The 25,114-nt window shown below is 37.6% G+C and overlaps 1 protein-coding gene across 1 annotated transcript in view; it reads right to left on the reverse strand.

Moving 5' to 3' along the window:
* Nucleotides 1–2,095: 2,095 nt before the first annotated feature.
* Nucleotides 2,096–25,114, reverse strand: part of LOC126456613 (leukocyte elastase inhibitor A-like) — a 45,378-nt gene continuing 22,359 nt past the window's right edge. Inside the window, exons 3-4 of the mRNA XM_050092357.1 lie at nucleotides 12,357–12,542; nucleotides 2,096–2,248 (exon numbers count right to left, since the gene is read on the reverse strand). Coding sequence (XP_049948314.1) covers nucleotides 2,096–2,248; nucleotides 12,357–12,542 — 339 coding nt within the window. The remainder of the gene's footprint in view (nucleotides 2,249–12,356; nucleotides 12,543–25,114) is intronic.

Below are 25,114 nucleotides of genomic sequence, written 5' to 3' on the forward strand. Positions count from 1 at the left end.
TGCAACACAGTAAAAGACATGAGAAAGTAATAGCGGAGAAGACTGGACTAAGAAGATCGGGGCTGGAGAGTAAGCAGTCTTCACACACATACATTGTGCTGACACCAATGCAGTAATCAGCCACCGACACCGACTGCACCAGCTGCTGCTCACCGGAGCTGACTCCGCATCTGCTCGCCGTCTCTGAGGCAGAAAACAACATTCGACACCACCAGCGCCAGTGCTGTCCACTGGCACTGATTACACATTTGCTCACCAACGCAGCTAGAACTCTATGCTGGGTGAGCAACAACCAATAATTATTTGGTAAATTTGAGGGGATGGCTGAATTCTAGTGTAGTTATTGTGCTCAGTGGTGAATTTTCTTTTGGATGATTACTAGGTCTAAGAACAGCAACAACCTTCACAACCAGCCATGGCCAAGACAGGGAATTGGGACATGTCAGACTGGACTGAAGTAGCAAATTTAATCAAAGGACTAAGTATAAAGTTAGAGTCAGTAAATACTCAGTTAAATGATAGATTGGATGCACAAAGTGCAAATTCAACCACTTTAAGACAAGATCTATATCCTAGATTAGATGACCAAAGTGCTAAGTTGGATGACCAGAAGGCTGATTCAGCTCAGAGTGAAATTTGAAGTAATGAAAGTGAAACCTTGAACAGTCAAGCAGCAAATATAGTTTTATTAAGGACTGAAATTGACTCTTTAAATAATAAGGTAGAAAATCTGATGTTAGATTTAAAGAGTGAACACACTGGTTCTTTGAATACCCATGTTAATCAACTATTTACTGACCTTAACCAAAAGCTGGATGAGCAATTTCAGAATTTAGCTAAAAAATTGGAATTTGATATTTAAGTTAAATGTAAAAATGTAGAATCTGAATTTAGGGGAAATTAAAATTTTGTGAAAATGTATGTAGTGTTAAATTTAATTCTGTAAGACAGGGAATTAATATCTTGAAAGAGGGCACAGATCGATCTATAGAATTAATATCAATTATGCAATCTAAAATTCCAGGTGTTAGTATACAAGCTGTTACTACATGAGATGTCAGTTCGCAAGTAAATAATGTAGAACAAAATTTCAAAGAAAAAATAGTCAATCTGACATTATAAATGTAAGTAGTCTGGTGGAACCTTTTGAGCTAATTATAGATTCAGAAATTTCCGAGAGTATAATCTCTAGAAATGTTGTGACTGTTGCTTTTTCCAAACCTAATGATAGTAACAAGGTTATAGATGACTTGTGAGAGGAATTCAAACTTGTCCATGACAACGTAGAAAACAGGATAACTTTACCTGATGAAACTTCCTGGCAGATTAAAACTGTGTGCCAGACCGAGACAGGAACTCATGACCTTTGCCATTCGCGGGCAAGTGCTCTACCATCTGAGCTACCCAAGCACGACTCACGCCCCATCCTCACACCTTTTCTTCTGCCAGTATCTTGTCTCCTACCTTCCAAACTTCACAGAAGCTCTTCTGTGGGATTGGGGATTTTCTCCATCCGGGGACTGGGTGTTCGTGTTGTCCCATCTGCACAGTTCAGAAAAGTGGTTGATGGAGGAGAGGATTCATACGGCCTGGGTTGTGATGCAGTCATTGAAATCAAGCATGTTATGTTAAGCTGCATGTTGTGACACAGGGTGGTCTACTTTGCTCTTGGCCATAGTTTGGCAGTGGCCATTCATCCTGGTGGACAGCTGGTTGTTAGACATACCAACATAAAAAACTGTGCAATGGTCACGGCAGAGCTGGTATACAACTCTGCTACAACCACTGCACAGCTTTCTATATTGGCATGGGTACCAACCAGCTGTCCACCACAGTGATTGGCACTGCCAAACTGTAGCCGAGAGCAAAGTAGACCACTCCGTTGCATAACATGTAGCTGAACATAACATTCTTGATTTCAATGGCTGCTTCAATATATGGGTCATCTTTACGGTGAGTAGCAATCTATCATTTTCCTGATGTAGCTGATATTCCAATCTGCAGTATCCATTGTTTGACAACATTTTTATACCGCATGCTGTCTCTGACCCTCCTCAACTGAATGCTCATAACACATAAAAGTATATGTAGATATCTACATACCAGTTGCTGCTGCAGCTTCAGTGCCTTTCTCATTTACTTCTATGAAAGCTTTGTGCAAGATGTGGCTAACAACAAGGCCGGGTTGTGAGTCACTTATACCAGTGAGATCTGCTTCACATGGATCAAACATAGTCTTCATACCAAGCTGTAAGTTCAGAGCAAGATCAACATTGGTAAAGCTAGGAAGCTCTAGATTTCTATAACATTTTTAAAAAACCAGAAAAAAAGAAAATGATGGACACAGAAACTGAATCAGTATTACTGTACTGGAATGACTGACATCCTTCATCAGAATTTATTTCATATTATGAACTAATTAATTAGTTAATAAACTCAACAAAAAGTTTGGGTAACATAGTGTGAAAGAAAATATTCTCATTGTAGTAATGATTACTGGAACTTAATTGATTAATTGACTAATTTTTATTTGATCCCAATTGATTAAATGTACAGAGTGTGCAATTATAACATAGGACAAGCCAATTTAATCTAATATTCTAAACTACCTTACATATTTTAGTTTAAAACATGGAATTGGTAATAATGATAGTAATGGTGCATACATTTTTCCCTCCATTAATATTTAAGTTTTCAATTTGTTTACACACTCTTTCACTATGGAATACACATACTGATGATACAATATAGCCTTAGACAGAGTGACATCCACAAAATTGCTGGGGATTCATGTGGATGAAAACTTAAATTATAATGACCACATAATACAACTTGCACAGAAACTTAATTCAGCCTATTTTGCCCTCAGAATTATTGCAAATGTTTGTACCTCAGAGGGTGCCAGAATGGCATATTTCGGCTATTTTCAATCTCTTGCAAATACAGAATAATATTTTGGGGTTTTACAACAGGGCGCCTAAAACAAATTTTTTTGTTGCAGAAGAGGACCATCTGAATAATAACTCACAGCCATCCACAGGCACACTGCAAACTCATATTCAAAAAGCTTAGAATACTTACTATACCATCATTATACATATACAAATGTGTATTGTATGTCAGGACCTACATTGCAGATTTTCAGACAAATGCCGACTTTCGTAACCATAATACCCGTAATAGCACAGCACTCCATACTCAGCGAACAAAAAGAACGAATACACAAAGGCATGTGAGCCATATCGGTGCAAAACTGTGCAACGCACTGCCAGTCAACATCAGACAGTTAGAAGATGATAATAAATTTAAAACAGAATTTAAAAAATTTCTAGTAGAACAATATTTTTATTCTGTAAATGACTATGTAGGCCAATAAATTTTTTCTGATGATATTTATAAAGGCAAAATGGAAAATACTCTATCTGTACCTAATCATTCATTACCTAATCATTCATTACATTTACATACTTAAAGGACAGCTGTTGTGTGATGTAAATATATACTTAAGCAGTGTTGTGTACATAAGGACTTGCCATTTAGGGAGGACAAAACTAAAGCCTTATGAAAAACAGACTGTGCATTTAAAATAACAAACAGGGATGTATATAGGCTATATTAATTTCATTGCATTATTATTAACTTCATTGTATTATTTTGTTTTGTACTTTTTTACATATATATTGTTTGTGTCCCACTTCTTTGAAGTGGCTTACATATACCCTTGACAACATCCATACAATATTTATTGTCAACGGATGGATAAATAAAATAAATAAATAAATTGCCTTACATAAATTCATGTAATAATAACATTCCTCATTCTTAACATAAATACTCCTCTACATTATAAAATTCTTTTTCCCATTTAATAATCCTTTAGCAGTTAACTCATACTGTCCTTTAGACCTTTAGGAAGATGTTTTAGCAGTTGTACACTTGAGTATTGAGGACTTTTCCCAGCAGCTCTCGGTCTGTGTGGCGATGTTGCTGCTGGAGTTTCTCCAAATATTAATTCAGTACTGTAAGTATGGTTCTAAAAGACCATGGATACTGTAGATAGAAGTTATTTGTTGGCATAATATGCAAGTTACTTCATAATAAATATAATAGTGTTTAATTTACAGCAGACAGTGTCTATAATTTGCCTGCTCTGGAGATTATCATCAAATGTAATTCCAAAAAAATTTATAGAACTTACCTCTTCCCACCTCGTTTCGTCTATGAATGTTGTTGTTGTTGTGGTCTTCAGTCCTGAGACTGGTTTGATGCAGCTCTCCATGCTAATCTATCCTGTGCAAGCTCCTTCATCTCCCAGTACCTACTGCAACCTACATCCTTCTGAATCTGCTTAGTCTATTCATCTCTTGGTCTCCCCCTACGATTTTTACCCTCCACGCTGCCCTCCAATACTAAACTGGTGATCCCTTGATGCCTCAGAACATGTCCTACCAACCGATCCCTTCTTCTGGTCAAGTTGTGCCACAAACTCCTCTTCTCCCCAATCCTATTCAGTACCTCCTCATTAGTTACGTGATCTACCCATCTAATCTTCAGCATTCTTCTGTAGCACCACATTTTGAAAGCTTCTATTCTCTTCTTGTCCAAACTATTTACCGTCCATGTTTCACTTCCATACATGGCTACACTCCATACAAATACTTTCAGAAATGACTTCCTGACACTTAAATCTATACTCGATGTTAACAAATTTCTCTTCTTCAGAAACGCTTTCCTTGCCATTGCCAGTCTACATTTTATATCCTCTCTACTTCGACCATCATCAGTTATTTTGCTCCCCAAATAGCAAAACTCCTTTACAACTTTAAGTGTCTCCTTTCCTAATCTAATACCCTCAACATCACCCGACTTAATTCGACTACATTCCATTATCCTCGTTTTGCTTTTGTTGATGTTCATCTTATATCCTCCCTTCAAGACACCATCCATTCCGTTCAACTGCTCTTCCAAGTCCTTTGCTGTCTCTGACAGAATTACAATGTCATCGGCGAACCTCAAAGTTTTTATTTCTTCTCCATGGATTTTAATACCTACTCCGAATTTTTCTTTTGTTTCCTTTACTGCTTGCTCAATATACAGATTGAATAACATCGGGGAGAGGCTACAACCCTGTCTTACTCCCTTCCCAACCACTGCTTCCCTTTCATGTCCCTCGACTCTTATAACTGCCATCTGGTTTCTGTACAAATTGTAAAGTGCCTTTCGCTCCCTGTATTTTACCCCTGCCACCTTTAGAATTTGAAAGAGAGTATTCCAGTCAACATTGTCAAAAGCTTTCTCTAAGTCCACAAATGCTAGAAACGTAGGTTTGCCTTTCCTTAATCTTTCTTCTAAGATAAGTCATAAGGTCAGTATTGCCTCACGTGTTCCAGTATTTCTACGGAATCCAAACTGATCTTCCCCGAGGTCAGCTTCTACTAGTTTTTCCATTCGTCTGTAAAGAATTCGTGTTAGTATTTTGCAGCTGTGGTTTATTAAACAGATCGTTCAGTAATTCTCACATCTGTCAACACCTGCTTTCTTTGGGATTGGAATTATTATATTCTTCTTGAAGTCTGAGGGTATTTCACCTGTTTCATACATCTTGCTCACCAGATGGTAGAGTTTTGTCAGGACTGGCTCTCCCAAGGCCGCCAGTAGTTCCAATGGAATGTTGTCTAGTCCGGGGGCCTTGTTTCGACTCAGGCCTCCCAGTGCTCTGTCAAACTCTTCACGCAGTATCGTATCTCCCATTTCATCTTCATCTACATCCTCTTCCATTTCCATAATATTGTCCTCAGGTACATCGCCCTTGTATAGACCCTCTATATACTCCTTCCACCATTCTGCTTTCCCTTCTTTGCTTAGAACTGGGTTTCCGTCTGAACTCTTGATGTTCATACAAGTGGTTCTCTTATCTCCAAATGTCTCTTTAATTTTCCTGTAGGCAGTATCTATCTTACCCCTAGTGAGATAAGCCTCTACATCCTTACATTTGTCCTCTAGCCATCCCTGCTTAGCCATTTTGCACTTCCTGTCGATCTCATTTTTGAGACATTTGTATTCCTTTTTGCCTGCTTCATTTACTGCATTTTTATATTTTCTCCTTTCATCAATTAAATTCAATATTTCTTCTGTTACCCAAGGATTTCTACTAGCCCTCGTCTTTTTACCTACTTGATCCTCTGCTGCCTTCACTACTTCATCCCTTTAAGCTGCCCACTCTTCTTCTACTGTATTTGTTTCCCCCATTCCTGTCAATTGTTCCCTTATGCTCTCCCTGAAACTCTGTACAACATCTGGTTTAGTCAGTTTATCCAGGTCCCGTCCCCTTAAATTCCCACCTTTTTGCAGTTTCTTCAGTTTTAATCTAGAGGTCATAACCAATAGATTGTGGTCAGAGTCCACATCTGCCCCTGGAAATGTCTTACAATTTAAAACCTGGTTCCTAAATCTCTGTCTTACCATTATATAATCTATCTGATACCTTTTAGTATCTCCAGGGTTCTTCCATGTATACAACCTTCTATCATGATTCTTAAACCAATTGTTAGCTATGATTAAGTTGTGCTCTGTTCAAAATTCTACCAGGCGGCTTCCTCTTTCATTTCTTAGCCCCAATCCATATTCACCTACTACGTTTCCTTCTCTTCCTTTTCCTACACTCGAATTCCAGTCACCCATGACTATTAAATTTTCGTCTCCCTTCACAATCTGAATAATTTCTTTTATTTCCTCATACATTTCTTCAATTTCTTCGTCATCTGCAGAGCTAGTTGGCATATAAACTTGTACTACTGTATTAGGTGTGGGCTTCGTATCTATCTTGGCCACAATAATGCGTTCACTATGCTGTTTGTAGTAGGTTACCCACATTCCTATTTTCCTATTCATTATTAAACCTACTCCTGCATTACCCCTATTTGACTTTGTGTTTATAACCCTGTAGTCACCTGACCAGAAGTCTTGTTCCTCCTGCCACCGAACTTCACTAATTCCCACTATATCTAACTTCAACCTATCCATTTCCCTTTTCAAATTTTCTAACCTACCTGCCCGATTAAGGGACCTGACATTCCACGCTCCGATCCGTAGAACGCCAGTTTTTTTTCTCCTGATAACGACATCCTCTTGAGTAGTCCCCGCCCGGAGATCCGAATGGGGGACTATTTTACCTCCGGAATATTTTACCCAAGAGGAAGCCATCATCATTTAATCATACAGTAAAGCTGCATGCCCTTGGGAAAAATTACGGCCGTAGTTTCCCCTTGCTTTCAGCCGTTCGCAGTACCAGCACAGCAAGGCCGTTTTGGTTATTGTTACAAGGCCAGATCAGTCAATCATCCAGACTGTTGCCCTTGCAACTATTGAAGAGGCTGCTGCCCCTCTTCAGGAACCACACGTTTGTCTGGCCTCTCAACAGATACCCCTCCGTTGTGGTTGCACCTACGGTACGGCCATCTGTATCGCTGAGGCACGCAAGCCTCCCCACCAACGGCAAGGTCTATGGTTCATGGGGGGGGAGTCTATGAATATATCTATGTAATTTTCTCTGTTTGTGAACACCATGAACATCATTGTTTTAGACAGATAATTACATCATTCTGTATGAGCCACTGTGCTGTGTTATATGTCGACATAAATGTGCTTATTTTGGCCTATAAATTACTTGTTTGACAGTCGTTTTGTTGTGCCTATCTGTGACCGAGCATCTTCACTATTAGGTGAGTAGCAATGTATCCTTTTTGTAGTATTTCCATCAACTATAAGATATTTTTTTAGGCTTAAGGTAGTGGCTTTGGTAGATTTACCTTTTTGGAACCATGATGTGCTTTTTATGTGTTTGGCAATGGCTATTAGACAAAAGGAAACAATATGTAAATAGCAATCACATAACGAAAGAGTTCACGGGTCAACAGCCAGGCTAGAGTCAAACATCAAGTTTACCATGGAACTTGAACATTTGAGGTTGGTTTTCCAGAAAAACAGCTATACAGAGAAGCAAATCTGGAGTGCTCTGAATCCCACACTGACTGTACAACTGGAGGAAACAGAACAGGAAACCCAGCACGTTGGGGATATAGCACTTATCCCATTCTATGGCGCTTTATCTGGTAAGATAGGTTAAGTTCTTCTAAAACATCAAGTGAAGACTGTCTTCTGCTCACCAATTAAGACACACGCACTGCTTGGTAATGTCAAGGACAATCCCAGACTATCGAAATCTAGAGTCTACCAGATCCCCTGCAAATGTGGCTTAACTTAAATAGGTCAAATGGTGCTTACTATTGATGATCATTGCCAACAACATCAATGGCACACCAGACTTCAGCAGCCTAACAAGATTGCAGTTGCCAAACATTGCATCTCAGAATTACACAGAATGAACTACAACCAGATGAAGGTTCTGACACAGATGTTCAAATATTAGGACTGTGTCATTAAAGAATCTATCAAGATTTCAGTATTGGAACCACTGATCAATTGAGATATTGGTTACATCCTTAGTAAGGCCTGGGAACTCGCTTTGAATCTGATTAAAAGGAGAAAGAAGACATACCACCATGAACTGACTTCAAGAACAGGCAGAGATAGTATGAAGACAGTGCCGGCACATGCCCCTGGGTGCGGACCATGAATGGAACGGATGCTGGATGCTGTGCACATGGGTGCAGACTGTGCTGCGGTTACCTGGAGGGGTGGGGAGGGGGGGGGGGGGGTGAGAGGAGATAAAAGCCCACAGCTGGCACCTCAGCAGTCAGTTCGTCAGCACACCTGATGATGGCGATGTGGTCGCTTGCCGAAATATTGTGCCCATTGGACAGTAACACCCAGCTGTTTACCCATGAACTCTTTCATCATGAAGTATGCTGGGAAAAATTGAAGAATCACAGCAAACACCTAAATTACAGGAGTTATTGGCATAATTGATAACATGAGCTTCCTGGGAAGGATTTAGTAGTTCTTTCAAAATACTGAATTTAAGAATAAACACATTGCCAGTATTATTGTGTGAAGTATTGTATTGTATTGGGATACATTGTTGCTAGAGGCCACTATTTTTTAGTTATTTGAGAAAAACATACAAAAGTGACCTTCAAACACACTGGGGACTTCCACACTCAGCTCCCACCAGTCAGGATTCTTGGTATGCTGTTCATGGCACAAATATACAAAAATTCCCAACTGCATGAATTATTTTCTGAATTGAACCTTTCTTAGTCTTAATTGACTGAATGTATTACACCACTGCCTTAGTCAGCAACCTATGAATTTTAAAACAGACATTTGTGTAAATTTGACCATACAATTTTGTGAATTTTAACAGCAAAAATAAAAATTATGTTGTTGTATTTGTCAGGCCTTCTGGTTCCAAAGTACTGTGTTGTAAGGGTTAAGTTTGGATCGCACTGTCAACATAATTAGCTTTAGCAAAAGGTTTACGAAAGTTGGTTTTCTTCCATTATCCTCGCGGTCATGTTAAATTAATAATACTTATGAAACAATCAACTGTGCTTGTAGCATAATGGCTAAATCAATAGAGACCAAAAATTGCTGAATGTTAAAAGTTGGTTTTCTTCCATTATCCTCATGGTCATATTAAATTAGTAATACTAATGAAACAATCAACTATGCTTGTAGCATAATGGCTAAATCAATAGAGACCAAAAATTGCTGAATATTAGCCAAATCCATAGAGATGAAAAAATTGTCACATATCAGAAGTAGTTCATGCACTCAGAAATTTTTGAACAGTGGTAGGAGAGAGTGCCACAAACAATGTATTAGAAATCCTGATTCGTGAGGGATGAGTGTGGGGATGGAGGTGTGTTTGAAGGTCACATTAGTATGTTTTTTTTCTTTTTTTTTTTTTAAAAAAAACTCAAAAATTGTGGCCTCCAGCGAGAGCGTATTCCAGTACAAAATTTATCTGCATTAACTTTCCTACAAAATGTCGAACTCATTTTTTATGTAGGACTAATAGTTTTCACAGAGCAAGGGAGAGAACATGAAAATCTTGTGCATGATGTCTGAAGGACAGATGTAACATTAGGGCTGTGTAAGATGACACTGTTAGGAGCAACTCAGTCATCGTGCATAAAAGTGATTGAAAGCAAAATATAAAACAAATATTTTTATTTATAATGCTTATCCCAGATATAATTAGTTTACCAATCTGCACCTCTACATGCCAAACATAAGCTTTGAGAATGTGCACAGACAGTGCTCCACATGAGAATAAGGGAACAATGGGTTCTTCTATACACATTCTGGAAAATCTGCTTCAGTCAAGAAAGTTATGTCAGAGAATTTGAAAACAGAATTTAGGGGGATAATCATAAGATTTTAATTGACACCTAGAAACAAAAGTCACATAATTAATTTTTTGTTAGTATGCATATACATGTTTGCAGTTCTGGTACAAACTGAATCTGCAACAAGCCATTAGAAAAGCCATAATAAAAAAATTAAAAAAGATATTGGTGCAGTCCATTGATAAAGTGGAGTGTTATCTGATAATTTCTTTTCTGCATTTGAAGGGTAATTCTGCAAGAATCCATGCAGAATTGTCGGAAATGTAAGGCAAAAATGCATCATCTCAAACAATTTAGAATGACTACAAACCAAGTGGTAGAACATCTCCTTGTGAAAACCAAGTACTGCAAGAGAATTAGAGGCCCTGGTGCTGAAGAACAGCATATCACAATCAAGGTGACAGTGAAAAAAGTGAAAATGTCTTTGATCTATTTCAACATCTTACATAATATTTTGAACATTACAAAGCTTGCTGTCCACCGAGTTTAACAACTGTCGACACCTGTTCAGAGAGCCTGCTGGGCTGAGGAAGCAGTTGAAATATTGCATCTGTTTTAAGCCAATAAAACCTTCTTTAGCTGACTAATCACCGTAGACAAGTGCTGCGTGCATCACTATGACCCTGGGACAAAGGAGCAAAGCAACCAGTGGAAAAACGTGGATTAACCTCCACCAAAAAAGGTGAGGACTCGACTGGCATTGGACAAGGAGCTTCCTTAGTGTTGTGCTAATAGATTATGCTCACAAGAGACAAACTATCAAACGAGCATGCAAATCTCCTGACAAGTTGAAGGGAGGATGTCATGAGGAACCATTGCTGGGAACTGTCCAAGGTGGTGTTTTTGCTCCCCTACATTTGGAGTCATTGGCTCATTCATGACAATCCCAAGGATATTTAACCACTACTGTTGAACTAGTGAAACAAAGGGAGTAACATGTAAAAATAATCAAACTGACTGAAATTAGTGCCAGATTCCAAATTTTTCAGTTTGCTAGGCCTTGTAGTCCTGATCACATTTCTCCTGTAGAGGCAAGATTGTTTGAAAAAGAGTGGCATATTGTCTTAAGGGTAGAGTGTATGTGTGTGTGTGTGTGTGTGTGTGTGTGAGAGAGAGAGAGAGAGAGAGAGAGAGAGAGAGAGAGAGAGAGAGAGAAGCAATACTGGAGTCAAATCCCTAGTTTCCAGACTTGCTAACTAATTCATGATGGTCACAATGACTTTTATATCTCAGTTTAATGGAAAAAATTCTGCTATATTCAAATTCAGGCAACTTGGCAATTTCATTGAAACAACAATCATAATACAGAAGGGAGATGATCGAAACAGCCTTTGTAGCATGGATAGTACTCACTGTAATGAGTTACAGGTTTAGCTTTAAGAAATAATTATATTGGCTATTGTGTGCTCTGCATCACATTCAACAGATTATGAGGGCAGTCTATTAAGTACTGTGAGTTGATTCAAGATCACCATGTTCTCTACTGGGCAAGTTTATGTTGCTTACTCAAGAATGGATTCAACAAATAATTTACATATTCTCACAGCTGGAGCAGAAACTAAACATATTGTAGATAATCAGGTTTTATGTTAAATTTAAGTTAGAATGACTGTAAAAGATTTTAACTATTTTAAAAACATGTAAATGAAGTAAGACAGATGTAGTTCATTTTCCTATCTAATAAAACACTGGAATGAATAAATAACCGTACAAATTTTGGCAATCACATCAGAGACGAATAAAACACTAAAGAAAAAAAATGAAGAAGACTGATCACTGTGCAATATAAAACTATTCAGATGGTGACAGTCTTGCTACTGAGCTGCTGAAGGTGTCCACTTTACAAAAGGTAATATTTTATTGCAGTGCAGTAACATTAACTGTTTATAACCGTAAACACAAAATTACTTTTCCTCCACAAGTAATATTTTTTAAATACCGGTAAATGGAAAATTTAATATGCAAATATTAAATCTTCATATGAATGAATTTCACTTAGGAAAACAGAAAAAACTAAAAGAAAAAAAATGCATTTTTACTCACTTTCTCCAAAGTATCTCTCAGATCTATTTCGTGTTCCAGTTTGAATTTGGGTAAGTAGGCCTCCACTTTAACAAGAGACATTTTGTAGAGAATATCAGCTAAATTCAAAGATGCAAGCTTTGCTTCTAATTTCTTAAGACCATTATTCTTCTTTGGCAAGAGTATCACCATGCTCAACTGGCTCCCCTAGAATAACAATAATAATAATAACAATAATAAGTATATTTATTATTGTAAATTCAATAGGAATTTTCAAAATAATTGTGTAGAATAATCAATTTTCCCATTTTTGGTTTTTATCTCACAAATTGCCATCAAATCTAACAATTAGTAAGTCATGTCCATAGTAGTGAATATGTGCCTATGTAATTGAAGGAGAAGACTGCATAACCTATGTAAGATCCTCCAGACTATTTATTATTAAAAAATCCATCACCATTTAATATTGTTCAGTATTACTCTTATGACCCAGTTACAAACAAAAGCAATGGAAAGGTTCTGTAGATTACAATTCTTTGGTAATTATGTCCCTCAGTGGTCACTGTAACCAGTTTATCAGAAATTAAGATCAATTTTTCAGTGTCCTAAAACAACAAAACTTGGTCTCAGTAACCTCATAGTAAATTTCCACATTATGCAAAAACCTCATTTATGCAGCCCTCATTAATATGAATTTTCAGTTCTCCTGTATTCACTTTTTGTTTCCTTTCTTTAACATATGTGTGGTACACATTTGGTAAGGTATGGTACATGTACAGCTGTCTATTGGCACCACATGACCATAGAGATTGCTGGTCCCATGCTTCCAGCCACCATTACTTCAGTGTTTGTGGATCCGTTCCTTACCACTGTAAAATGCTGTAATGTTTATAATGAATCTGTTATATGGGGATTAACAAAATATATGATTAATTCCAATTGTGAATTCCAAAAACTTGAAAATCAGATGTTCAAAAACGAAGCCTTTGGGATCAATATATTGTGTTTGTTTGAAATTGACACTTTTTCTTATATTCTGCAATATTTTAGTGATCCATTTTCAATTATCACTTTTAAGATCATTCATTATCGCATAAATTTCATTTATTTCGTTTGACTATAATTGACAGCTAATTCAGCATTTCACTTCTTTTGCTTCCAAAATTTTCATTCCAAGACTATGTCCAAAAATATATAATTACTCTGTATCTACAAATATCCTTTATATCTTACACATTTTCTTGATAAATTTTATCTCAGGTTTACAGCAAAAATGTGTCATTGGTTTTCAGCACTAAGGAGTCGAGTTATCTTTGTTTAATTTAATAAATAATAATCATGAGGGAGTAATGGAGGGAAAACTGTTGTAAGAAGTAAAGTCTTGAACTAATTTTTATGTAAAATAGATTGAAGTTCTTACTTTGTTAACTGATAACTGTGATACTATAATCAAGTAAACAGTAGTGAAATTCTAAACTCAGAGTGGAATGTATACCACAGAGACAGGCTGGACAGTGAAGGGGGAGGCATGTTTATAGCGATGAGAAGTGCAATAGTATTGAAGGAAATTGACGGAGATCCAAAATGTGAAATAATTTGGGTGAAGGTCACGGTTAAAGCAGGCTCAGACATGGTAATTGGATGTCTCTATAGGCCCCCTGGCTCAGCAGCTGTTGTGGCTGAGCATCTGAAGGATAATTTGGAAAATATTTCAAGTAGATTTCCCCACCATGTTATAGTTCTGGGTGGAGATTTTAATTTGCCGGATATAGACTGGGAGACTCAAACATTCATAACGGGTGGCAGGGACAAAGAATCCAGTGAAATTTTTTAAAGTGCTTTATCTGAAAACTACCTTGAGCAATTAAACAGAGAACCGATGCATGGCGATAACATATTAGACCTTCTGGTGACAAACAGAGCTGAACTATTTGAAACACTTAATGCAGAACAGGGAATCAGCGATCATAAAGCGGTTACTGCATTGATGATTTAAGCCGTAAATACAAATATTAAAAAAGGTAGGAAGATTTTTCTGTTTAGCAAAAGTGACAAAAAGCAGATTTCAGAGTACCTGATGGCTCAACACAAAAGTTTTGTCTCAAGTACAGATGGTGTTGAGGATCAGTGGACAAAGTTCAAAACTGTCGTACAATATACGTTAGATGAGTATGTGCCAAGAAAGATTGTAAGAGATGGAAAAGAGCCACCATGGTACAACAACCGAGTTAGAAAACTGCTGTGGAAGCAAAGGGATCTTCACAGCAAACATAAACATAGCCAAAGCCTTGCAGACAAACAAAAATTACATGAAGCGAAATGTAGTGTGAGGAGGCTATGCGAGAGGTGTTCAATGAATTTGAAAATAAAGTTCTATGTACTGACTTGGCAGACTAAAGGCTGAAATACTAAATGTCTTTTTCCAAAGCTGTTTCACAAAGGAAGACTGCACTGTAGTTCCTTTTCTGGATTGTCACACAGGTGACAAAATGGTAGATATCAAAATAGACAACAGAGGGATAGAGAAACAACTAAAACCGCTCAAAAGAGGAAAGCTCCTGATGGGATACCAGTTCGATTTTACACAGAGTACATGATGAAGGAACTTGCCCCCCTTCTAGCAGCGGTGTACCGTATGTCTCTTGAAGAGCGTAGTGTTCCAAAGGATTGGAAAAGGGCACAGGTCATCCCCGTTTTCAAGAAGGGACGTCGAACAGATGTGCAGAACTATAGACCTATATCTCTAACGTTGATCAGTTGTAGAATTTTGGAACACGTATTATGTTAGAGTATAATGACTTTTCAGGAGACTAGAAATCTACTCTGTAGGAATCAGCATGGGTTTCGAAAAAGACGACCGTGTGAAACCCAGCTCACACTATTCGTCTGCGAGACTCAGAGGGCCGTAGACACGGATTCCCAGGTAGATGCTGTGTTTCTTGACTTCTGCAAGGCGTTCGATGCAGTTCCCCACAGTCGTTTAATGAACAAAGTAAGAGCATATGGACTATCAGATCAATTGTGTGATTGGATTGAAGAGTTCCTAGATACCAGAACGCAGCATGTCATTCTCAATGGAGAGAAGTATTCCGAAGTAAGAGTGATTTCAGGTGTGCTGCAGGGGAGTGTCATAGGACCATAGCTATTCACAATATACATAAATGACCTTGTGGATGACATCGGAAGTTAAATGAGGCTTTTTGTGGATGATGCTGTGGTATATCGAGAGGTTGTAACAGTGGAAAATTGTACTGAAATGCAGGAGGATCTGCAGCGAATTGACGCATGGTGCAGGGAATGGCAATTGAATCTCAATGTAGACAAGTTTAATGTGCTGCAAATACATAGAAAGAAAGATCCCTTGTCATTTAGCTACAATATAGCAGGTCAGCAACTGGAAGCAGTTAATTCCATAAATTATCTGGGAGTACGCATTAGGAGTGATTTAAAATGGAATGATCATATAAAGTTGATCGTCGGTAAACCAGATGCCAGACTGAGATTCATTGGAAGAATCCTAAGGAAACGCAATCGAAAACAAGGGAAGTAGGTTACAGTACGCTTGTTTGCCCACTGCTTGAATACTGCTCAGCAGTGTGGGATCCGTACCAGATAGGGTTGATAGAAGAGATAGAGAAGATCCAACAGAGAGCAGCGCGCTTCGTTACAGGATCATTTAGTAATCGCGAAAGCGTTACGGAGATGATAAATAAACTCCAGTGGAAGACGCTGCAGGAGAGATGCTCAGTATGGGCTTTTGTTGAAGTTTCGAGAACATACCTTCACCGAGGAGTCAAGCAGTACATTGCTCCCTCCTACATATATCTCGCAAAGAGACCATGAGGATAAAATCAGAGAGATTAGAGCCCACACAGAGGCATACCGACAATCCTTCTTTCCACGAACGATACGAGACTGGAATAGAAGGGAGAACCGATAGAGGTACTCAAGGTACCCTCCGCCACACACCGTCAGGTGGCTTGCGTAGTATGGATGTAGATATAGATGTAGATGTAGAAGTAGAATGTCAATTTTTATAAATTTGCATCATTGAAAAGGAATACAATATTATGAGTTATGAAACCAGTAATAATTAGAAACTGACTCTCTGTAAAACAACAGTTAATTGTTGGATATATTGAACTTGTAAATAAATGATGTTAATTTATTATTTACAAATCAATGTCCTCTCTAAAACATCTACAATCTAGGCCACTTGAAGAATTATATCCCAAAATATACCGGACAATGAGCTGAGCCATGAATTTCATCAAATAATCCAGATGAGTGTTGGTACCATCTTCTGGTTTACTCCACAACCAACACTGGAACTTTTATTCTGCAGTGTCATTTCCTAACATTTACTGATAACATATATATATTTGGTAGTTCACACAAACAAATGTTACTGTTAAAATGAAACCATTCAATTAATTTTTCATTCATGGGAGAGTAGAAATGGAGTGTTAGGCAGTATTTTTCTCTCCTCAAAATGATGTCTACAGATGATTTGCAGAACTGCAATAGAGTAAAGAAAGCAAGAAATGAAATACCCAAGGAAGCATTACTCATTTGATTCTGTGAAAAAAGAGATTGAAGCTCTGATATTCAGTCCAGTCCTGCAGGGAAAGGGGCTAAACTTAACAGCGAGCTAACTGCTGTGGTTTCTAACCCTGCAGCCAGCCAAGGTTAGTTGGAAATACGGAAAGCTCACCAAGACATACACCAGGTTTCAATGATGAGTGAAAGTGTTTTGGGGGGATACACTGGTTGCAGAAAACTTAAAAAAAGAATTCTAACAAGTTATTTTCTCTAAAAACTTAACCCCATACTGTATTTATAATGCAGACAAATCTGAAGGTTTATTGGATACCGCCCTGTAAGGTGCTGGTGATCGTGCTGCTCTCAAATGCCACACAAGCTTGAAAGAAAAGTAATTTACACACTGCTTCAGTAAATAAACATGAATAGACTGTGGGAGTAACTACAGGGTTTAAGTACCAGAAAAGTGTTTCTTCTAAGTGCCAAAATAAAAGATTTTTATATTTCAGTACATTATTTTAGTTTCTGCATTTAGTAGAATATTTCCTGGTTTTTAGAAGCCCAATTTACATCTAGTCCCATCTAGTCTGGATAAACAGGGTTCTTGTGTATTTGTTTATTCATTCAGATTCCTTTCCAAGAAACTATGGAACTGCTGGAGCAGTGACCTGAATGATGAGTCTTTTCTGTAACTGTTCAACTGCATTGCATTTCTAGGATGGTGGCAGTACTGTGAACTGATCGGTATGCATCTAATGGATGTAACCCTATTATCTGTTGCTTAATGCTTCATTGAGATGGAATATGAAGATGTCACCAGAGAAATGAATCACAAGCACTACAATATTTTGACAAATCATTAATTTAGTTGTTGAGTAACAGTGACACAGCTAGATGTATAAAGTTAACTGAGATCACTGATACCCTGGACTTCCATACATCAAACAGGAGAGCTGGGTCTTTGTTCAGAAAACTAGGTGGTGGCTCCCAATGAGATTGCCACATGTGATGCTGTTACCATCAACCAATCTGTAGCAAACAACATCTTCACTTCCAGAACTCCTCAAGCCTACTGTGGCTAAGAAGAAATGAAAGGACTCAAAAAAGCTTTGCAAATCTGAAACTGAACACTGAGCATTGAAGAAGTAATGACAGCCATAAAATAAAAGAAACCTATGAAAGCCCTGGGCATTGATAGCATTCAAGCAGAATACCTTTTGCACTATGGCAAGCATGTAATAAACTGGGTGGCTGACCTCTTCACAAACATTTTGCAGTGGGCAACATACCACGTGAAACAAAATGATCAAGAGTAATAGCCAGACTGAAAGCAGGTAAAACAAATGATAAGCCAGACTGTTATCAACCAATAGTTTTACTTAGTATGGTATATAAAATCCAGGAAAGGATTGTGTACAAGAGAATATGAGACACAAGATCTTTGAGAATATACTGGTTGAACAGACAGGATTCAAATCTAGCTGCAACTGCACAGATCCAGTACTCTACCTAACAACTTTCACAGAAACTGGCATCCAGAATCAAGAGAAGTTGTCAGTTACATTCACTGAACTGACAGCTACGTATGATACTGTCTGGAAGCATGGTGTCATACTGAAACTTCTACAACTCATTCCAAGCCTAAAAATTGACAATTTCATCAATGAAATGATCACTGTGCAATGTTTCCAAGTACTAATGGGCAACAAGATGAGTTCACAATTTTAGCTAAATGATGGGCTGCCACAAGGATGTGCCCTGAGCCCCCTCCTGTTCAGTTTACACATTTCAGATATGACTAAAACCACATCTAGAAAGTTTGGATATGCTGATGACTGGGCACTCACAGTAATGTTACTGTGTCCATACTGACCAATGATTTCTCAATTATTGCTAAATATTTCTATATACAGAAGTTGCAGCCAAGTGTACTTAAGAAAGTAGCTCAACGTTTCACCTGAACAACAAGTGGACCAACAAAGAACTCATGGTCAATTTTGAAGAAAGGCTATTCATTCATAACAGAAATACCTAGGTATAATGCTTGGTAAAACAATCAACTAGAAACACATCTATTAAGAACAGCTGAAATCAAAACTTTAAACATCACTGCCCAGAAACTCCATGGTACATCATGAGGCTCCTACTTCACCTTTTGGATTGGTCTACCATGTTATAGAATATTGCTCCCCAGCTTGGATGAACAATATTTACACAAGACCTGTTGACGTGCAGCACAGCCATGACATGTGTTTTATAACTGATACAATCAAAACTAAACCTACTTTCTGGCTACCCATACTTAGCTAACTACCACCTTGATCTCTATTATGAAAAGTGCACTTGTAGAGGAGTACAAAAAGCTAGAAAAATCCTCCCCTCCCTGTTCACACAGACATTTCAACCATCAGCAAAGGAAGGCTTTGCTTTCATCATTCACCCCTGGAAACTGCAAGGATGTTAGCTGACAATGGCTTTAATACTAATTACTTCTGCAGACATCCATGGTGGATTACTGCTATCACGGAACAACTTAAAATGCTGTATGAATGTGTGGTGTCTTTTTCTTCAGAAATATCTGAAAGCACAGACACCACATATAATCTGCTGCTATGGTGCATATTATGTAAAGTAGGGTGGAGGGGGAACCAAGGAAAGGACAAGAGAGGGAAGGAACTCACGATGTCAGCTGCATCAGGACTTTATGCATAGTCAGTGACGCTAAGTGAAAATGTGTGCCAGACCAGGATTCATTTGCATTAACCACTGCACAGCCAAGACACAGAGTTTATCACAACTGTGCAGATGATCTTGGTACAGCCCTTGGCCAATCCACATTCCCACCTAGTGCCACCTATCTGCAGTCTTTGTCCATATCCTCCATTCACTACTTTGCAATTCCACTGGAGGTTGGATGCGAAGGTGTTGGATTCATAGGCGCGATGAGTTCCATACTATTCTGTATATACTGACCAAGACATTAAACAAGTGAAAGCTAAGATTAACAGAAGAGCAAAATTTTGGGAACAAAGGACAAAACAGTTAATGGTTAACCAACAAACCACCCTCAGTACCAGTACTGATTTTTTCATTATTTCTTTAAAAAGCCAGATTTTGAACTGCAACCCTACACCAAACTTGCTGGACCATCATTTTGAAGACTATGTGTGAGTGTTAATAATCACAATGTTGGTAGCTACTCTAGAATTATAATGTACACATTTCTCACAGTTTTTAGCCTTTGATGCACAGCTAACAGCTACCACATTATGATGCTTAATAAAATTCATGAAAACTTCCTCAGCAACATTTTGAAAATTATTAACAAGATAAATGCATAAACATCAGAGTGTTGCAACAGGCTGGTAGTATAAATCAAAAGTCAGTCTTAGTTCAACATCTGCTCCACTGGGTTCAGCACATGGTTTGTATGTTCAATCATTTCATTCTTAAAGCTATGAACAAAATTGTGGTAGGTTCCAGGTTTGACTAAGAAGAAGCAGTGAGATGGTCTCAAAGCTATCTTATAGCAGTATAATGGAAAAGACAGGATGAAATATCAACAATATGATAACAGTTCATATTGCTACTCACCATATAGATCAGACAATGAGTCACAAACAGGAACAACTAAAAAGACAACTATACATTTTAGATTTCAGCAAAAAACCCTTCTTCTGAAGTAGAAAACACACACACATTCACACAAGCACAACTCACACATACATGACCACTGTCTCTGGCTGCTATGGCCAAGCTGATTTGTAGCTGTGTCTGATGGGAGGAGCAAATCTGGTAGTGGGGTAGGAAAGAGATATGGGGCAGGCAGGAAGGGGACAGGATATAGCAGGGTGGGGTGGGGGAAAGTGTAATGATGGTTGTGGGATTGTGCAGAAACACAATGGGGAAAGGGCAGGGCTGCTAGGTGGTGTCAGGAGGTTTGAAGGAAGGGAACAGAGTGAAAAAAAAAGGGAATTTGTAATGGGACATCTTCCTCTAGCATTACCTTTCCTCAACAATTGTAGTCGATATCAATAATATTTTTCGAATTTTGGACTGGTTAGTATTATCTCAGCTGTTTTTCTGAAAAATTTCTTATAATTTTGTACATAATATGTTATAATTCAAGCCAGAATTTATGAATAGGAATTATTATTTTGGATGTTATAATTGATAAATAAAAGTTCTGAATGTACAGTTAATTTTTTTTAGAAACATCTTAAATTACGAATTATTTGGCACACTTAAAATTTCTATTATTAATTAAGCAATCTAGTAGTGTTTATTATGTTTATTTCTGCATTCATTTATGAAATAATTATCAAAACTAATAGAAATTCGTTTGTCAAGAAAAATTGTAAACCTTTTGGAATATTGTTATTACCACAGAGTAAAGTAGCAGTAAGCATGCCTCAAATGTGATTGGATGTATTTTTGTATTTTTGGCAAACAATGTAATTTTGGCTTTGTTAGTGTGAAAAATCAAAAGACAGTGTGATGCACTAAAATGTGACAAAATAAATGAATGTAAAAACAAAAATTCTGCAACAACAATGTTTAAATTTATTTAGATCAATTTAACCATGAGGACCTGAAATGTGAGAATTTCAGGTTCAAGAATCAGACCCCTAGACACAAAGAACTGGAGCCAACTCTAGAAGAAAAGACAAGTAAACTAAAAGGTTTATTGTACTCTTACTCGTGTCATATCTTCAGAAAAGACTTTGCTTATTGTGGAACAACAGTGACAACTAGGAAGAAGGTGGGGGATCACAAATGTGGGCGTCATCCGTGATTAATAGACTATTAATGAAATTTTATCTGTTGTAGAAAGTGCTCTATTTTGTTAATGACTGCTTTCATAGGTAGCCTTACCTTTACTGGGATAGGAGATGCCTGGAATAGGTAGAAATGGTAGGGTGAACGGGACAGATTTCGCATCTATGTCCACACCTGCACCCAACCCCTTACCATGTGGCTCATATCCCTGCAATAGACCTAGATGCGAGACCTGCCCCAAACATTCACCTACCACCACCTGCTTCAGTTCTGTCAGACACATCTCCTGTCCCATTAAAGATATCCTCCCACCATTACCTACTCATGTCCTATCATAGGCATTTCCTATCCCATCAAAGGCAGGGATACTTGTGAAACCAGTCATATGACCTACAAGCTATGCTACAATCACTGTGCTGCATCCTAGATGGGCATCACAACTAACAAGCTGTCTGCCCACAAGAATGGCCACTAACAAACTGTGTCCAAGGGACAGCTGGACCACCCAGTTGCTGAACATGCTGCCAAACACAATGTGCTTCACTTGAATGACTGCTTCACAGCCTGTCACATCTGATACTTCCTAGCAACACCAGCTTATCTGAATTGCACAGGTGGATACTATTCTTGCAACATATCCAACATCCCTGTAATGACTCCACCCCTCAACCTCTTCTCGCCTGTGTGTGTGTGTGTGTATGTGTGTGTGTGTGTGTGTGTGTGTGTGTGTGTGTGTTAGGGATGGGTCATTCACAAACTGACGGGTCCAAAGGAACAGTTCACCTAGATGAACAGAATGAGTGAGGAACAAATTCTAAGGAACGGTATTTCATACTTACCTCCAGTGGAGGCTTTCTACTTATAGTTCCCTGGATGGGAAACGGTCCATCTCATTCCCGCAGTGGCATGTCGGCTGGTCTTCTTCCAGCCTCGGTCCCATTCCTGTCTGTCTCAGTCTGTGGCTTCATACTTATAGTTCCCGGGAATGGGAAATGGTCAGTCTTATTCCTGAACGGCATGTCGGCCAGTCTCATTCCAGCATCAGTCCCGTTCCCACTTGTCTCGGTCTCGCTCGGCCGGACTCGTCCTTCTTCCCATGGCCACTCATCACAGTTCCACTGCTGTCTGCTCATAGTTAGTTCAGTATCAAGTTGTTGTTCGTTTCATTCACTTCGCACAGCCATTTTAGATTTGTTTTAAACCTTTTTTGAACTCTGAATTTCTGGTTCTTTTAGTATTCTATTCAGTGTCCATGACTGGTAATTAAAACGTATGTTATAATTACATAAATTACATAAAAATTATGTGGTATGTAATACATACATCTTTTCAGGCAACAAAATGGTGTATCAGCTTACTTCACTTTTTCAATAAACAGCAGAAGAAATACTTGCAAAAAGACAAGATTTTTTTGTTATTACACTTGCAAAGGATGTTGGCAAGGCACATATGATTTTCCATATTTTTTTGAATCAAGGTAAAAGAGCATGTTCATTGTTGTGGAAGGCAGACCAACTAACAACCGAACAAAGCCCGCACTTCGCAATTGAGTGTATGGTGTCATATTTTATAAAGAGAATATGATAACTCCTACAATATATTTCAGTGGTACAGAGTGGCACACGAATTCATTTATATCTAAGAACATTTATGTTTGTTAAAATTCTCGATTCAAAACTGGTGCGGAGATATTTTTGCTAAGATGGCGGCAGACAGATGATAGTCGATTTGTCTATTGTTATTCTTGATTTATTTTATATCAAGTTAATATATTTAGATAAAAGTCTCTTGTTCTCTATTCTTTAGCATTTAAAATTATGCTCAATGAAAATGTTTCATATTTTTTATACCAGCTACTAGTAAACTCCGCTGTAAGTTACTAGCACTAATGGCTGGTCTGAAAATTGACACTTAAAAACATTAATTAGATTGGATTACATTTGAAATAAATACAAATCCATGTCTAGACAATAGTAACTCTATTTTTCAAATAATAATTAACAATATAGTTACAGGTTTTCTCTTTCCAGACCTCACTTGTCTCATGCCCGAACAGTTCATCTATTAGCACAGGAAGAACAACTGAACCACCATTATCACAGATAACAAAAAAGATTATAATTGTTGTTGTCCATGAATGTAGTTCTCTGATAACAGTTTTAATTCACACAGAAATTAAATTATTACAGAAATAATGTAATAATTATTGTCAATTTTACATGATACAGTCTTTTTTATACGTAGTATCGATAATATTTGTTGATGTTTGTACACTTAGTTCATTTTAACATCTTGTGGCTAGAACATAGTGTCATGGATTTTACACAAGGATGAATGAGTTTGCCATCTCTAGTGTGTGTGTGTGTGTGTGTGTGTGTGTGTGTGTGTGTGTGTGTGTGTGTGTTTTTACTTCAGAAGAAGGCCTTTTTGCCGCTATCTAAAATGTATAGCAATTTTTTCATTAAGCCTGTCTGCGACTCAGCATCTTCTCTACATGGTGAGTAGCAATCTATCATTTCATCATATTGTTGTTATAGCAGTATAACATACCCCTAAGATTCCCAACCTGAAGAATCATCCATCAAGCAGCAACTTACACTTCGAAGATAAAAGGACTGTTATCTAGCACAAAAGCATGCAGAATAAATATGAGAGTACCTCAAGAACAAAGCATAGAGATACAATGTAAAGTGATCACATATACTTAGTTTTAGAGACTTTTAGATGATCTAAATTGGAGATGTAAATTTCTTGGTATGATAATTAAAAGACTACAGCTGACTTACTAAGACATTAGCCTATTTGTGAAAAACTACAGAAGTAGTGTTCAGACCTGTGGGGTCCATATAAGGCTGTACTGTAGCTAACATAAACAAAGGAAGGCAGCAAGTATTTGTATTTGTATTTGTATTTATTTATTTATCCTGTGGATCACATATTGTACAAAGTACACATGATATAGGACAAGTAATTTTTCTTAACAAATATGTAGTTTGGAGAAAAAAAATAGGCAATGGACTGCCATTTAAAAAAATGTACACAAAATTGTTCATTGATGAATATAGTAACTTCACATACAGAGAATACAAACAATTTACATGGGGAACTAAGAAACATTTGGCAATGTAGTGCTACTTTAAATTTACACAAATAATCAGTGAGATTACAGAATAGTGAAAATGTCAACTGGAAACACAACAGAAGGACAATGTCATTTAAAAACTACATTAAACATGAAATTAACATTGAGATTTCACAGACAATTAAGTTTTAATACTAACAGAATGTGTACTTGTACATTCAAAAAGCTAGTTAAAAAATTTTGGGAAGTGAAACTGAAACATAGTTGTGTATAGTAGAAATTAGGTTATTATTTTGCCTACAGAATGTTTTACTCTAATCACAGTATTTTACAAAGGAACTTTATAATTTTTCATTTCCAGGAATTCTTGTACTGA

The sequence above is a fragment of the Schistocerca serialis genome, chromosome 2 (genome assembly GCF_023864345.2).
Source record: "Schistocerca serialis cubense isolate TAMUIC-IGC-003099 chromosome 2, iqSchSeri2.2, whole genome shotgun sequence".
In the NCBI taxonomy this organism is placed as follows: Eukaryota; Metazoa; Arthropoda; class Insecta; order Orthoptera; family Acrididae; genus Schistocerca; species Schistocerca serialis.